The sequence below is a fragment of the Ictalurus furcatus genome, chromosome 23 (genome assembly GCF_023375685.1).
Source record: "Ictalurus furcatus strain D&B chromosome 23, Billie_1.0, whole genome shotgun sequence".
Classification (NCBI taxonomy): domain Eukaryota; kingdom Metazoa; phylum Chordata; class Actinopteri; order Siluriformes; family Ictaluridae; genus Ictalurus; species Ictalurus furcatus.
The window spans coordinates 9,602,501-9,619,144 of record NC_071277.1 but is presented as its reverse complement, the minus strand read 5'-3'; the positions used below and the strand labels follow the sequence as shown (position 1 = coordinate 9,619,144).

The 16,644-nt window shown below is 42.7% G+C and overlaps 1 protein-coding gene across 1 annotated transcript in view; it reads right to left on the bottom strand.

Moving 5' to 3' along the window:
- Positions 1-1,074: 1,074 nt before the first annotated feature.
- The window catches only part of map3k15 (mitogen-activated protein kinase kinase kinase 15), a 31,645-nt gene continuing 16,075 nt past the window's right edge, over positions 1,075-16,644 (bottom strand). The window contains exons 12-31 of the mRNA XM_053612160.1: positions 13,231-13,381; positions 12,935-13,042; positions 12,784-12,833; positions 12,619-12,714; positions 11,807-11,894; positions 11,512-11,645; positions 11,308-11,435; positions 10,615-10,745; positions 10,373-10,478; positions 9,845-10,002; positions 9,310-9,493; positions 7,950-8,127; positions 5,771-5,945; positions 5,483-5,671; positions 4,432-4,537; positions 4,109-4,340; positions 3,806-3,924; positions 3,070-3,197; positions 2,447-2,523; positions 1,075-2,098 (exon numbers count right to left, since the gene is read on the bottom strand). Coding sequence (XP_053468135.1) covers positions 2,008-2,098; positions 2,447-2,523; positions 3,070-3,197; positions 3,806-3,924; positions 4,109-4,340; positions 4,432-4,537; positions 5,483-5,671; positions 5,771-5,945; positions 7,950-8,127; positions 9,310-9,493; positions 9,845-10,002; positions 10,373-10,478; positions 10,615-10,745; positions 11,308-11,435; positions 11,512-11,645; positions 11,807-11,894; positions 12,619-12,714; positions 12,784-12,833; positions 12,935-13,042; positions 13,231-13,381 — 2,629 coding nt within the window. The 3' untranslated portion in view covers positions 1,075-2,007. The remainder of the gene's footprint in view (positions 2,099-2,446; positions 2,524-3,069; positions 3,198-3,805; positions 3,925-4,108; positions 4,341-4,431; positions 4,538-5,482; positions 5,672-5,770; positions 5,946-7,949; positions 8,128-9,309; positions 9,494-9,844; positions 10,003-10,372; positions 10,479-10,614; positions 10,746-11,307; positions 11,436-11,511; positions 11,646-11,806; positions 11,895-12,618; positions 12,715-12,783; positions 12,834-12,934; positions 13,043-13,230; positions 13,382-16,644) is intronic.

Below are 16,644 nucleotides of genomic sequence, written 5' to 3'. Positions count from 1 at the left end.
AAATATGAATAATGAAAATGTAAATCTTTAACAATCTTCATACTCCAGTGTAATATACAATTATGAATGAAATCTACTGAATATGAATTTATTTATATTTTTATTTATTTCTAAATCTTATAGGTACTTCATGGAAAAGTGTACGTTTTATATCAAAAATAAATATAAATATCATATACATCTCTGCAACTGGCACGATTTTCTCGTAAACAGCCAGCAGAAGCAAATTTATTAATACTGACTTGTAAAAGCTTCTAATGAATGAAAATGGCACCTAAATATAAAAATAAGCCTTAATTTTATTTATTAGTATTTTTAGTTTTTTTAGTTTGACTCAACTGAACAACTGAATCGATGCGAATTTCTCGTTTATACGTTTGTCAGGACATGCAAACATTTTTTAAAACACTGACATTTTATAAACGCGCAGACATGTAATCGAATGCAAACGTTTGTACATCCCGAAGGTTTTGTAAAATGGTAAACAGAATTGGAAATTGCAGCTCTAGTTCAAAATTCAGATTTGTAATTCATTTGTAATCCATCAAAAGGAAATGTTTAAACATAAAACATGGGTGTGTCCTGGAACAAGTCAACAATCCAAAACATGAGAGCAGAAAAAATTCATTTCGCACTGACCCTGTAAGTCCTAGAGAATATACATCTCACATTTAGAAAGGAGGGGGGGGGGCACAAACTTTTGAACAGACGAACTGATGCCATTTCGTGGCTTTTCAACTATTCATTAGTCTAATTTCTTACACATTTCTGGCCACAAGCTTCAGAATCTTGACGGCTGCACTCTGATTGAGTATACAATACATAATACATACTGTATAAAATACTGCCGAGTGCAAAAGTTTGTGCCCACTAAGTTTGATGAATGGAAACCGTACATTTTGTTGCCCTGTATTATAATTCATCTACAAACAAAACAGAATTATGAATTGGGAAGTTTTCTGGAACAATCCAAAACAGATTAAAATCAAAGCAGGAAAAAATATTGCAATATTTATCTAACATTGCAAACTTTTGAACTGAATTTATTATTTTTTAAATGTTTTTGCACTATTCATCTGATCTATATGCTTGCCTTTTTTTTTTAAATGAATGAGCATTTCTTGATCTTCTACTATATATGTTGTCCTAAGGATGTGCAAACTTTTGCACTGTATATAATCTGGAAAAAAAATCTGTGTTTAGAATTTTTTTAATGCGCAATGAAACGCTACGATATGTTCAACTTTCCTTTTAAATATTCAGGTTTTTGCTTGATTTATTGACTCGTGCTTCTGAATTATTTGTAAATACTCAGGGTGACGGTTCAATAAATATGACATTTAGAGATAATAACTGAATTTACACAGAGGTTTTAAATATTATCCATGAAGCAGTCCAACAGGAAGTAGACATATGAGGACTTGGTGATGCTGTCAATCTGTTGGGGTTTTTTTTGAATACTTGCTCAGACTTGTGCGTCAAAAAACACAAAATAGATCTTCATGTTCGCTGATGATCGCCGTATCAGGAAATCTAACATCTGTGATAGTTTCAGAGTGTGAACATGAGGAACGCACGAACCTGACAGCCAATCATATCGCAGAATTTTCAGTCAACCATCAAAAAACCAAAAGAGAAGATACTAATAACAACAACAACAACAACAACAACGAGAACACAGACACATCCAGAAGAGCGCAGTGGATTTTCCCCAGGGAAGGTCAGAGGAACAGTTCCATCATGGACGTCATAGGGAAGTTCAGGCTGAGAGTTGGGAAAGGCCTCGCATGCAAATTTGAAGTGAAAAGGAAACAAACGAACCAGTGGCATGAAGTGGAAACATGGTGGTGGGATATTTCCAGGTCTGGGTGTGTTAGGATTGTATGTATGTATGTATGTATGTGTGTGTGTGTGTGTGTGTGTGTGTGTGTGTGTGTATGTGTGTGTGTGCGCTTTAAAGCATGAGGTCAATTCAGAAGTTTTTCAGAAGGAGAAGCGAGATTCTGCTCATTCAGTCTCATCATCGCTCCGTGTTCTTCTCTGCTCTCGGCTTCGGTGCCTCTGAATGGCTCTCCAGATACGGCACAACATACCGCCTCTGTAACACACACACAATCAGAAACACACGCAAAAAAGTTTTCAAAAATGGGCAAGAATTCACAGATCACAGCTTTTCTCACAATTTATGCAAAAAAAAATAATAATGCAGCACCACCTGCTGGACATTTCTATAATTGCAAGTCGACTTAACTGGACTAATGGTGCAAGGAGAGTTCAGATTTGCATACTACTAATTTGGGGAAATTTTATGTAAAAACCACTATACGTATTGATTCAGAAATAAAAGAATCTTATTTACACCCCCCCCCCCCCACACACACACACATACACACACACACACACGATTAAAACACAACAGTGGAAATTGAGCTGTTTGATTTATTACCTCAGCCTCATGTACTGCAGGTCGTCTTTGGTGACGTCGTTGAGAACATCGTTTAGTGTGTAATCTTCCGATACAAACTGATCAGAGACACAGTGTGACACCACACACACACACACACAAGCAGAGACATAAATCCATTAATTATGGTGAATATTGGTAAAGTGAAACACTTAAATTTGAATCTCTGTATATCAACCTGTATTTACGTCACTGATCTAAACCCCTGACTGAGCTCCTCCTTGGGAAGTAAAGGGTTAAAATCAATTGCATTTTATTTCTTCTGTCCCACTTGAGCAATAATATATTAGGTTTACTGGGACATCAGGACAGAGAATCAAGCCATTTAAAGAAGGTGTACAGGTGAATGATCTTAAAAATTAAATGTCATATGTTTAAAATAAAGATTATATAGCACAGAGTGTTAATGGATATTCTTCTCCTTATTATTATGCATTTCAGAATCAAATATGAGGGAAAAGAAGACAGGTAAGGAAGTTTAAATCAGCTGTGAGGAGAGGAGGAACGGGAGAGCGGAGTAACACCACATCTCAGGGTGATATGGAGGACATGGTGTGTCCTAAACAAGCTCCCTGAAAACATGAAACCACGATGTAGAGCGTCACCTTGTCGACGGTCTCTGAATCGGCCCCCTGCTGCTTCAGCCAGTCGCTCAGCTCCTTATCTGCTTCCGGCTCTGCCGTGATGTGGAAGATGGAGGGAGAAGGAGATTCTACCGAGAGGACACCGTTATCTGAAAATCAAAACAGATTCCGACAAAGTGCTTAAACAGATGATCGTCAGAGTTGCTAATTGTTCCTGTTTCCGTTAAATGATCTGTTTTAATGCTGTTTTCTTCTTCTTCTTCTCCTTTACTCCCCAAATTTAATCACTTGTCAATTCCCACCACCAGCCAGCTCTCTCCTATCTCTCCTGAGAGTGAAGGAAGGAGAACATGTGCTTCCTCTTCAGGATTCAAACTCTGTACAACAGCGTGATTGCTTTTCTGTCACACCACTTGAGAGCATTAACGCTGCTTTTTTTGTTTTCGAACATATTAAAGGGAAAGTTCAGCCAAGAATTTGAATTCTGTTATGAATTGCTCTCCCTCATGTCCCATTGGTCTCCCACATGGATTACTTTTATGATGCCTTTATGAACTTTTTCCCTTTATGAAAGTTTTGGTTACTGGACTGTAAATGGAGGGACAGAAATCGCCTAGGTTTCATTAAAAATGTCTTCATTTGTGTTCCAAAGATGAATGAAAGTCTTATGGGTTTGGAACGACCTGAGGTTGAGTAACTGATGAGAGAATGTTCATTTTTGGGTGAACTATTCCTTTGATAATGCAGTATAACACACTCAAAGCTGCAGGCTGGTTTTTCAGTCTGAAGAGCTCCAGGTCGTGCGCCCTCTGCTGGAGAGTCTGCCTCAGAACCTGCTGGTACTCCTTCTCCTTCTGCACCAGTTCCTCCAGGAGCCTGGACAGACACGAGGCAAGAAAACGTCATTAAAAAACCTTAAACATTTCGTCTACAATACTGTCCCCTGTAGTTCCTTATACACTCTGATTTGTTCTGGATGACTTTTAATACCACACCAGGGTCAGAGTTGCTGTTATAGAAAATGAATCGACCACCAGAACGACACAGGTGGAGTGTGTACCTGCTCGTCTCCTGTTTGAGGCGCGCGAGCTGCGCACCGAGAGGATGCTGAGGCCGCTGGGAATCGTGGGAAATGACCGAGCTGAGGGTGCTGACCCCCGAGGTGAGGCCTGTGTCCTCCGGGGCAACGTTCTCCACTGTACCGAAGTCGCCGTCCTCCTCCACGTCCACGTCGTCAGCGTCTTTCTCGGCTCCTTCGCTCTCGGACGCCGGGCCAAAGTGAGTCTGCAGCTCTGGAGCAAGATGCAAAGATCCACTTCATCACAGCTGGGTTAAGAGTTTTTTCATTACACACACACTGACCCTGAGATCACACACTTGTACCTGGAATTAATATCGTGACTGCAGCCTGGACGGCTCGTCTGATGATGTTGTCCATCGCAAACATCCAGTGGGGTTTAATGTGATGGTTCCTCAGAACTTTATTCACCTTAAACACGCACAGTGGACGAACAGAAAGAGGTTAATACATTTATTTATTTTTTTTAATGATGGAGTTTCTATCCTGCAGACAGGACTTAATCCGTGTCTAATCAGCATGTTTTCAGGTACAGGTGCTGATCAATTAGCCATGAGCTTTAGTCTCAGTTTACAAATTAAACCAGAGACACACAGTCCTGCTACCAGAGATCCATAGTGAACAGTCTGAACTCTGCGCTAACACACCCGCTACGCTAACACACCCGCTGGGCTAACACACCTGCTACGCTAACACACCTGCTGCCGGACTAATCATCTTAATCCCGTTCACACTGAGAGACTCAGCGAGATGTAGGGCAATATTAATACTAGATGATTTTTTAAAATAACAACATGGTGGGTTTGGATACACAGCTTAGAGGAAGGGGCGGAGCCACCAGAGGGCGCTGTGGCTTCAGTATTGCTGAGAAGGATGACGCGGAGCTCAAACATCAGCATCATGGAAGTAAAATAAGAGTAACAAAGTTCAGAATAAACATTTAGTTTGTGCTTGTTTGGGAGGAGACCCAGTGAGGTATCAGATATCTGTCATGAAATAAAAGAATTAAATAATAACACCAATTATTTTAGAATAAAGTATTAACAGCCATTTTAAAAAATTACAAATTTGTCAAACAGTTTAATAACATTATTGTTAATCCCAATCCAAATCTCCACTGAATAAATATCAAACAGCTATTTATTTATTTATTTATTTATCTTATTTTTATGGCATTTACACTTTTTAAAAACTGTTATGATACTAAAAAAAGGTCTTGAAATCGAAATGTTGAGGAGAAACTGATCATCTGAACAGGTTACACAAATGAAAAAGGAAAATCCTTTCATGGCTTCTTCCACAGTGTTCAGGGCAGCGTGAGATACCTGTACACCTGTAAAAATTCTGAACACTGACCGAGTCCTGGAAGCCGAACAGAACCAGCTGGATCTGGTTGATGGAGGTGCTGTCGAAGTCCAGGTCCAGTTTGAGCTTGGAGATGGTTGAGGCCATGACGCGGCGCTCGGGAGAACGGATGAAGTCCCGCAGTATGCAGATGATCTGCTTGATGTGATCTACAGACAGCTTCAGCTCCTCCGTGCTGCCCTGAGACCAACACACACACACACACACACACACTTCAGATGTTCCCTTCATTATGGAACACACCTTCACTACAGAACCCGTAAACATCAGCAGTCACACCTGCATGTGGTTCTCCAGGAGGTTGGACGTGACCTTGTCCTGGTCCTCGTTCAGAACTTTGTAGAGGATTGCTCGTCTCTCGCTGTCTTTCTTCAGCAGGAACAGTCCCGAGTCGCTGTTCTCAGATGAGGCCGGAGAACTTCGGTCCTCTGACGTCGGGCTTTCATCAGGAACGCTGGGACAGAACACACATTTCATTTGCTTGGTACAACCACACTTCGGTTCTCGACATTGATTAACATTTAAGGGTCTTAGATCGGGAACATTATTTTGACACATACACGTGACGTGAGGACAGAGTGTGACGCGAGGACAGAACGTGACGTGAGGACAGAGCGTGACACAGCGTGACAGCTCACAGTTAACGTTTTGGCGCGAACACGACGTGCTATGTACATTATAAACTTTATTATCTTCTTCTAATAATCATAAACCCATTTGTTTCCCTGCGTGTGTGTTAACGCACTTCACCAGCGAAGGCGTTTTATCTTCATCGGTTTCCAGGACACAGAAACGCAGGACTTCGGCGTGTAGCCATGAATTTATGATTTATCTTCCTCACATCACTAATGCTTTAAGATTTGCTTCTAGGCAACCTTTTCATGCGTTTCCATTTTCAGAAGCGTTCCTCTGCAGCCAGGAGATGTGTGTGTGCGTGTATGCGTGTGTGTATGTGTGTGTGTGTGTGTGTGCGTGTGTATGTGTGTGTGTGTGTGTGTGTGTGTGTGTGTGTGTGCGTGTGTATGTGTGTGTGCGTGTGTATGTGTGTGTGTGTGTGTGTACAGTACACCTGTGTAAGGGCAGTGTGCTCAGATATTCGTCCCACATTAAGCAGCTGCTGATTTTAAACATGGGAACTTTGATTACAAACATAAAAGCTTGTGTGTGTGCATCTGGACGCGTGACCTCACCTGTTCCATGACGCTTATGGACTTAACGAGCGAACACATTAACGAGCCGATGTGATGGTTATGCACACAGGTCTTCTGGATGAGCGCTGCTCAGAGGATGATCAGAGAACAAAGCAGAAAGGGAAGAGTAGTTGTGTGTGTGTGTGTGTACACAAGTGTGTGTGCGCAGGTGTGTGTGTGTGTGTGTGTAATGACGGATGTGAGCCGCTGGTTATAAAGCCATCAGGTGCGTGAGTTTTACGAGCGACCGCAGAGGGCCTGTTATAAAAAACTCATTATCACATTAGTGCCAGATCATGGAACACATCCAACACACACACACACACTCTCGCACTTGGCCACACACCAGCACACACCTGTCCTCTCATTCCTCAGTGGCGATCAAACAGCGTAACCATGGTGCTGTGGAGTGGGTGTGGCTGAACGCTGATGAGGATTTACAGCATCACTCAACACTTCTGCTTCATCAGGCTTTCACACACACACACACACACAAACACGCACACACGCACTGCTGTCTCCCCAGAGCTTCATGTCCCACATGCCTTAGACTCCCAGGTGTGTGTTATTTCACAGTTATGTCCATTTTACACACACACACACACACACACACTGTCCTGCTGTGTATTTGCAGAGCCGTTTGTATGTGTCATAAAATAACTGGAAAATGGAAAAAGTGCACCCTGTTCCAGGTAAAGATTCCTCCCTCATTACCTCTGGAGCTCATTTCGTGAATCGTGTTTCTGCAGGAGATGTGAATTCACATCACGTTAACGCGTTCGAACACAAAAACGGATTCTAATTGGCCACAGGTTTAATGTGTTAATGCGCTGGTTCTAATACGTTATCGTTTCTATAGTAACGGCTCATCTTGTTCAGAGGGATGTGTACGGTCGACGCTCCACTAGTATTAATAAGGACTTTTTAAAAAATTATGTTGATATAGTGAAATTCTGTTAAAGTAAGGAGATTTACGGTAGGAGTCTCCAGCGTCAGCGCCTTGTAACAGTCAAAGGTAACTACTGTTACTATAACAACATGTCCCAAAGTGTTTTATTGACCACTGAAAAGCGCTGACACTGGAGACTCCTTCCGTAAATGTTAAATAAACGTCTCATTACAGAAAACTTTGAGAAGTTTGATAGCTGTTACTATAGAAACGATACCGTATCAGAACGAGCGCGTTAATATAAACCTGCGCTACGGTCCGAGCTGCTGTTCTAGAGAACTAATCACCACCTGGCGATCGATCCGGAGTTAAAGCTCACCTGAGGAAGCTGGACGTTGCGGGTTTGATGAGGTTCTCGGAGCCTGAACGTTTGTTTTTATTGAAGAAGACGTCGTGTTTGGAGTCGCAGTCCGGAGACACGGAGCCCGGCTCGCTGCTGCTGCTCCCGGTGGTTTCGGCCTGCAACTGCACAGGCAGCGACACACTGCGGATATAATCTGATACACACACACACACACACAATATATAGATATACAGATCATTGTATGTGAAATTTAAAGCTGAGCAGCGAGACACAAACGGGCCAAATCACTCACTCACACACACACACACACACACACACACACACAGTTTATATAGTGATTACGATGAAAAGCAACAAAGCTAAAAAGGGCACATTCACGTTCACATGTCACATGCACTGTTGATTAGAAGCATGCGGCATGTTGATAGAAATATAAAACGAAGCAGAAACCGCAGAAGGAGACGAACCTTGCCACACTGTTATAGAGCGCAGCGTCAGACGCAGCCACCGACCGGCGCCAGAGACACAAAAAGACATGCAGTTAGCAAAATTCAACCCAACATGATACATGCAGTTCCATCATTAACACGGCCGTGTGTGTGTGTGAGTGTGTGTGTGTGACTGTGTGTGTGAGCATGTGTGTGTGTGTATGAGAGAGAGTGTGTGTGTGTGTGTGTGTGTGTGTGTGTGCATTAGAAAGACCGGATTGTTAAAGTATCATGGTTTCGCTCTTAGTCATGGTGTTTAATTTCCTCAAACAGCAGAATAACCTACACTTATTTTTATTAAAAGTACAAAATGCAACAGTTTTGAGCTACTATCATGTTTGAGATAAACGAGATAATGTAAATCAGTCTGGGTAAAGCGTCTGCTAAATGCCATGAATGTAAAAGTTTGTTGTTTATTGGTTTTTACACCACAGTGGGGTTAAACTCTGGATTCTGATTGGTCAGAAGGTGCTGAGTCATTTTCTATACGAATCAGTCCATCCAGGATTTAGCGATTTCACGATCGCAGAAATGAACGGACGCTCAACATCAATGGATTTAAAAAACATGTGGTGTGTAATTGCTGAAATGGTGAAATTCAGACACCACAAATCCGTCTGCGTGGAACAAAGGAATTACTAATGCAGAGGAAAAATTCCCATTTTCTATTTTTCTCCCACGCAGGATGATCTGAGCCGGTCTAGACAGAGTTTTTAAAGCAGCCCAGGAATTTGTGTGTGTGTGTGTGTGTGTGTGTGTGTGTCTCAGACAGTGTAGAGAATCTAGAACATTCCACCTCAGGCATTTGGGTGGGGTTTGCCCTGACTCTCTCACAGCTCTGAGTAATTCTGTGATCGGTGCACTCTCGCGTCTCCTCGTTCACGTACCCGAGGGTTTGAAGGCGATCTTGTTCTTCTTGCCCTTGATGTTGTGGCGTAAGAACTGGTCCTTGAGCAGGTCGCCGGCCGTCGCTCTCTTGCTCGGATCGGGCTCGAAGCAGCGCAGGATGAAGGACTTGGCCTCATGGGAAAGGGATTCGGGAATCTCGGGGTGGATTTTAAACATTCCGACCTGGAAAATAAATCAGACTGAGATACTGAGATGATGTCATGACATGAAGGGCTTTGATTATTAATATTTATCATTATAATGCAAAGGCATGAGACTGTGAGGTTTAGGTTTGGTGTTTATGTGATCATTGATAATAGTAATAAGGGGCGGAGTCAGAAAGAATCAGTCATGATGCTACAATATCCAATCAAATCAGCTCCTCTCGTCAGCATGTAAAATGTGTGTGTGTAAAATATTTTGTGTGATGTTTGCATGTGACTGTCTATATGTATGTGAACTTCTAGCTTACTTAAGCAAAAAAAACAACGACAAATAAACACATAAACAGAAATGTTGGTCCACGGTGTTTACCTTAAACATGGCCGCCTGCGGCTCGCCCAGCTCGTGAAACGGAGGTTTTCCAGTCGCCATCTCTATAATGGTGCAGCCCAGAGACCAGATATCAGCCGGCGCGCCGTAACCCCGAGGACCTTTATCAATGATCTCAGGAGCCATGTACTGCAGAGTCCCTAAAAAAACCCAACAAGAACATCGCAAACAAATAGAGACAACTTGGAGAGAAAGCGGGCGGTGAATCCAGTGCTGACCAGTGTGAGGAGAAAGTAAAACAGGAGGGAGGAGAGGAATAAAGTGCACCTGCTCTGTACTCCATCATTCAGTAATTAAACACAAACACGCTCCCGACCGCGAGAGTAATTACTCCTGCGGCACTCCAGTTACAGGAGGAGAAAAGCTTCTCACAGGAGCTTGATCACGGCCTTCAGTCCGCTTCACCACGCCACATTTCCCTTCATTAGACTTTTCAACAATCCAGCGGAGCACAAAATATCTTAAACATACTCACATTTAGATTATATTATCTTATATTTAACGACTCACCGGTGAAGGTCTCAGTGCAGGGGTTCACTCCGGCCAAACGCTTCGACGTGCCGAAGTCGGAGATCTTTAAAACGCCGCTGTAGGTGTTCACCAAGACGTTATCTCCCTGTGGAGGAAATATATCAACACCAATCAGTAAAAAGGTTTAACAGCATGTTAAAGTGTAATATTGTGTAAAAAACTCTCCTCCTCACTCTCCTGGATGATTAACACAGGTTAAATGTTAACTCCGCCGTATTTACCTTAATATCTCGATGGACAATCTGATTTTCGTGCAGGTATCGCAGACCTTCCAGGATCTGACGCGTGTAGAAGATGATGGTGGCTTCTTTTAGAGGACCCCACTTCGACCTGAGTAGCGCTGATAAACTACCTGTGCGTTTAAAAAAAAGTATTAAAAATTGTAGACACAACTTTACCTTCATCAAAAATGCAAGTCGAAATTTGCGAATTGGGTGTAATTGGTCCAAAGCACTGGAGTTTATTTTGTGACATCACAAAGACCGAGACCGAGCTTATGACTAATCCTTGAGTGTAGAATGAAAGGTTCTAGGTGTTAAGAAGAAAATAATGAACAATAATTTGTAGTTTAATGCACACTTACCCAGTTATTACACACACTCTTTAAAAAAAAGCTTCTTGAAGGGTTCTTAAAGTGTTTGTTGGATAATTAAGGTTTCTCACAGTAGCTTCCAAAACAGGGTTCTACTTGGAACCCTTTGGAACCCTTGGAACCCTAACACCTTGTTGTACAGTTCTACATACGGTTCCCTCAGAGAGACAACTGAAGGACCCTTAATGGTTCCAGATCTTCTAAGAGTGTAGGGTTTACATTCTATTATAAAACCCAATACTGCTAATCTCCATGAATTGTAATTGTATCGGCTAGACGCTAGTTCTTTTTCTGAAGTGCATGTACACACTCACACACGTACCCCCGGGAACCTGCTCCATAAAGATCTTGATGTACCCATCCTCAGAGACGGAGCCCAGGTACTGGACGATGTTCCTGTGTTTGAGGTATTTGTGCAGAGCGATCTCCTCGTGCAGCGGCTGCGAGTACCTGCACACATTATGCTCATCAGCTAACCACACAGAACGGCGTCACAACTCTGACAACACGGAGGCGCTGTTCTCACCTGCTGTCCCTCTCGGGGATCTCCTTAATGGCGATGCGCACCTGGTTGCTCAGGTCTCTCCCGGCGTACACCACTCCGTACGTGCCCCGCCCGAGCACCACCCGGTCCCCGTTCTCATTGTAGTCGTACTCGTACTGAAACACACATGGAGTTCACGTCACGTTTTACTCCACAGCGATACTCAAGTCTATTCCGATTGGTCAGGATTGGTCTCTAAAAGCCGTCTGATTGGTCCACAACATTTACTTAGTCTAATCATTTAGATCTGTCACTTCCCAGCAAATGAATGTCTCACCTCCAGCGTGTCTCCTTCTCCCTCTCCCTCCAGCTCCACCGCGTTTCCTGAACCGTCTGAGATCAGCTCCTTCACCATGGAGCAGAACCTGGAGAACGTTCTTCACAGCTCAATATCAACATAACCTTCACATACAGACAGTTTCAGGCTTCGAGTGTCTCAATTTTTTTACATTTCATAATAAAATGACTAAAACATTATTAAATAATAACATTAAAATAATTAAGATATTTCTAATTATTTATTTAAATGGTTTCATTTCTCATTTCTTTCTTTATACACGTACACAAGACATTTCATTATGGATATTGGGAACACACTTTATTTAAATTTAAATGCATTCATTTAATATTATATTTATTTAATTAATTATCTATCTAATTAATTAATAAATCAATCAATTAAGTATTTTCCTTTATGTTATATAGGGCAGAAAAATACATTTCAAAATTAGACTCAGAAACATATTAAATTATTTATTTACTATTTTATTTATTCATTTAACACCCCCCCCCCCCAAAAAAAAGATAAAATAAATAAATAAACAAACAAAAAAATAAACTAAACATCTGATTTGGGATCACACTTAGTATTATACTTCTTTATTTAATCACTTATTTAATTCTTTAATTTCTTTTTCCCTCTGTTTTTTATCCATCATGGCTTTTGTGTAGGAATTATTCATCAGCTGATGTACGTAGCATTCTGTACAACATGAACAGGCAGTAACACACTTTGGGTCATATTAAATTAAACCTTTTTTAAAAAAAAAAGTACATACAGTATGTCTGATTACTAGCGTCTGATCTGACCTGCCGCACTGCTCCTCAGTGGAGAAGTAGATCTGAAAATCATCCGAGTTGTCGTGGACGTACAGGAAACAGCAGCGCTCGTCAAATTTGGAGATGCTGAAGAGGAAAAGCGATGATGTCATTACAGTCTTAAACACACACACACACACACACACACACACACACCTGATTCCTTTGATAGATGAGGCTGTAAAGTTCCACTCGTGGATTCCTTTCTGCACAGAGATAATAACTGTGAGTATTTTAGTGGGTTTTTGTTGTTGAGTGTTTAGAACTGCTTTATTAAGGTTTATGAAGGTATTAATGAGCTTCTGACCGTCTCCGCAGGAGAAACGTGCCATATGGAGACGTTCTTCTCCTCTGCCTCGCTGTTGATGGACACGTACGAGGGCTGATAAACTTTAGTGGGCTCCAGGATCAACACCTTTACAAAGAAATACATGAGACCTTTCTCAATTGACTGAGCCCGACCTACTCCTCATTAATATTCATAATCAGACACCCGCAAGATAAATAAATAAATAAATAAATACATACATACATACACTAAACTAAACTAAACTAAACTAAACTAAACTAAGTATGCTAAAGAGGTGTGTATTTTGTCAGTACCGGAAAGCGCAGGCTGTTGGTGGTTCGTTGCGTTGCCTCTACGATGATGTCCATCCAAAAGTTGAGTCTCTCTCTCTGAGCCGAGTGTTCTGTGTTCTGCTTCTTAAAGTGCTGGATGAGTTTCAGGTTCTGCACCACCGAGCGCAAGTACCTGAGAGAGAGACAGAGAGACAGAGAGAGAGAGAGAGAGACAGAGAGACAGAAAGAGAGACAGAGAGAGAGACAGAGAGAGAGAGAGAGAGAGAGAGAGAGAGAAAGAGATCGAGAGAGAGACAGAGAGAGACAGACAGACAGAGATAGAGAGAGAGAGACAGACATACAGAGAGAGAGACAGAGAGAGAGAGCGACAGAGAGAGAGAGACAGAGAGAGAGACACACAGAGAGAGAGACAGAGAGAGAGAGCCAGAGAGAGAGACAGAGAGAGAGAGAGAGAAAGAGAGAGAGAGACAGAGAGAGAGAGAGACAGACAGAGATAGAGAGACAGACAGAGATAGAGAGAGAGAGACAGACATACAGAGACAGAGAGAGAGACAGAGAGCAAGAGAGACAGAGAGAGGGAGAGAGACAGAGAGAGAGAGACAGAGAGACAGAAAGAGAGAGACAGAGAGAGAGACATAGAGAGAGACAGAGAGAGACAGAGAGAAACTTTGACTTTTAAACTCACTTTATTTACCAATTGTTTAGGGGAAACAGAAAGTATCACTCATTTAAAAGGAAAAAAGGAAAGAGGATCTACGCATTTAAACATGGAGGTGAAGAATGGTTAAATTAGTAAAGACAATCACCAGTGAAAAACGATTTCACCATCGTCCGTTATAGAGAACAAACCCATGTTTGCGCACCATGTCTTTTCGAACATTTCCACATTGTCATTCATTATATGGAATTCGTGTTCAAGTTTAATCCGTGACTCTATTAGAGCTTTAAATAAGTTCACGGTGTTGATTTCTCTTCCTTCCGCTTTCAGTCTATAGGATTTCCAGATGGCTACTTTTGCCTGTCCAACTAGAAAGTTGATCAAAGTACATCGTTCTCTGCGTGAACGGGAATATTTACAACCTAAAATAAACATTGCTTTAGAAAAGGGTGACCCGAGATTGTTAATTATTCTGTCCAGTGCACTGAAAAGAGGGTCTAGTCTGTGGCAGTCGCAGAAGCAGTGGAATACAGTGTCTGGTAGTCCACAGAACCTGCAGAGGGGAGAGTCCGTGAGGTTGCACTTGAACAGGAAGGTGTTGGTCGGCATCGCGGAGTGAAGAACTCGCCACTGCAGGTCTCCAGATCGCTTTGGTAGGGGATTCTTGTAGAGCAGCCTCCACGTAGGGGACTGAGACGGAGGAGTGGATAGGTGTGTTCTCCACTTTGTGTCTGTCTGTCCTTTGAGCTCTCTTGAAAGTACGTTTTTTATGCAGAAGTTGTACAATTGGTCTTTTGTTATCGTTGAAAAGGGGACGTTTCTAAGTCTTGTGTAGGAGAGAAGTTGGCCTGTGCCATCGTCGTCTGGAGCTTCACTGGGAGTTATGTACAACTCTGGAAAGGACATTTGGTCAGGATCTCCGGTCATGTAGTTGTTTATGAATGTTAGTAGGGGTGTGGGGAACGAAGCCTTCAAAGTCCTTACCACCTTCCCCACAATCCTCTCTGACCTGCCTCCAATCTCTTTGGAAAGTTGGTGTACTTGTATCCACTCTCGCTTTTCCTGGTCAATAAGATCTCCCACCTTGGCTACTCCTGCTGAGATGAAGGCAGTAATCTCGCTTCTGGACTCAGTTTGTTCAGGGAACCAGGTGTTATAAAAAAGTGGTTCGTTCAGACCGTAATGATCTTTTCGTTGCGTTCTAAGCTGAGCCCAGATTTTAAAAACTGTTCCATAATGGTGACTGACAGAAGCGGCCTTTGTGCCACTATTGGACATTAAGAACATCTGTCTGTCGAGTCCCATTCTTCCCGCAAACCTCAGTACTGCAAGCCCAAAACTAACCCATGGCACAGTAATTGGACAGTACAACAGTTTCTGAGCAGTTTGTAGTCTCAGGGCCTTCACCTTGGACTGAAGATGGATCAGAGTTTGCCCCCCCTCACACACCGGTAAACTCAGTGCGCCGGATGGTATCCAATGGTGACCGCTCCAGACAAAGTCCACAAAGCACTTCTGAAGTTGGTGTAAGAGTTCTTGAGGTGGGTCTAGTACTGTCAGACGGTGCCATAGCATCGAGGCAGCCAAGTTATCACTAGGACTCTGCCCCTGTAGGACAGCTGTGATTTAATCCATCTCCATCTATTTAGCTTTTCAGTAACCTTACTGGTCAATCCATCCCAGTTCTTCTGCATATATCGATCTGTGCCAAAGAAGATCCCAAGTATTCTCACTCCCTCCTTGCTCCATGAACAGTCCTGTGGGAGGGGAGGTATATTCTCCTCCTGCCATTGGCCTAGGAGCAAGGCATCAGTTTTGTTCCAGTTTACGCGTGCAGATGATGCTCTCTGAAAGACATCGAGGCTAGAAACCATATGACCAATGTCATCCTCGGATCTGATTACCACCGTCACATCATCAGCGTATGCTATGAGTTTGATCGTGGTCACATCAAATAGATCAGGGCTTAACACTGAGAACCCTTGCAGGTTTTCTCGCAGGCGTCTTAGCAGGGGCTCGATGGAGAGAGTGTACAGCAGACCGGACAGGCTACAGCCTTGTCGAACACCTCTGTGCACGGGAAACGTTCTCGTTAGTCCTCCATTTATTTTCAGCATGCTGTGCACATTGGTGTACAGCAGCCTAATCCATGAGATGAAGCGTCCACCAATGCCAAAAGCTGTTAGGGTCTTAAAGAGATAGCCATAATCTACTCTGTCAAAGGCCTTCTCTTGGTCTAGTGACACTAGTCCCATCTCTGCCTTATATAGCTCTGTGAGGTGTAACAGGTCTCGCACCAGGAAAAGGTTGTTAAAGATTGAGCGTTCTGGGATGCAGTATGACTGGTCTTCATGTACTACTGTGGCCAAACATCTTTTAAGGCGATTTGTTAATGCCTTCGAAAAGATTTTGTAGTCTGTCCCAAGAAGAGACACAGGACGCCAGTTCTTTAAGCTGCCAAGGTCTCCTTTTTTGGGTAGCAGAGTAATTACCGCTCTCCTACAGCTGAGGGGTAAAACTTTTGATTCCATACATCTGAGTATGACAAAGTGCAGGTCTGGGCCAATCAAAGGCCAGAATGTTTTATAAAATTCGGAGGTCAATCCATCCAGCCCCGGTGACTTTCCGTTTGACAGCTGGTGAGCAGCCGTACTGAGCTCTTCAAGCGAGAGCGATTCCTCGAGTTCATTCCTCTCACACTCACTCAGCTGTGGTAGTCCACTCAGGAGTTCTTCAATTGCTTCAGGATCACATGGCTGGCTGTTGTACAGTTTCTC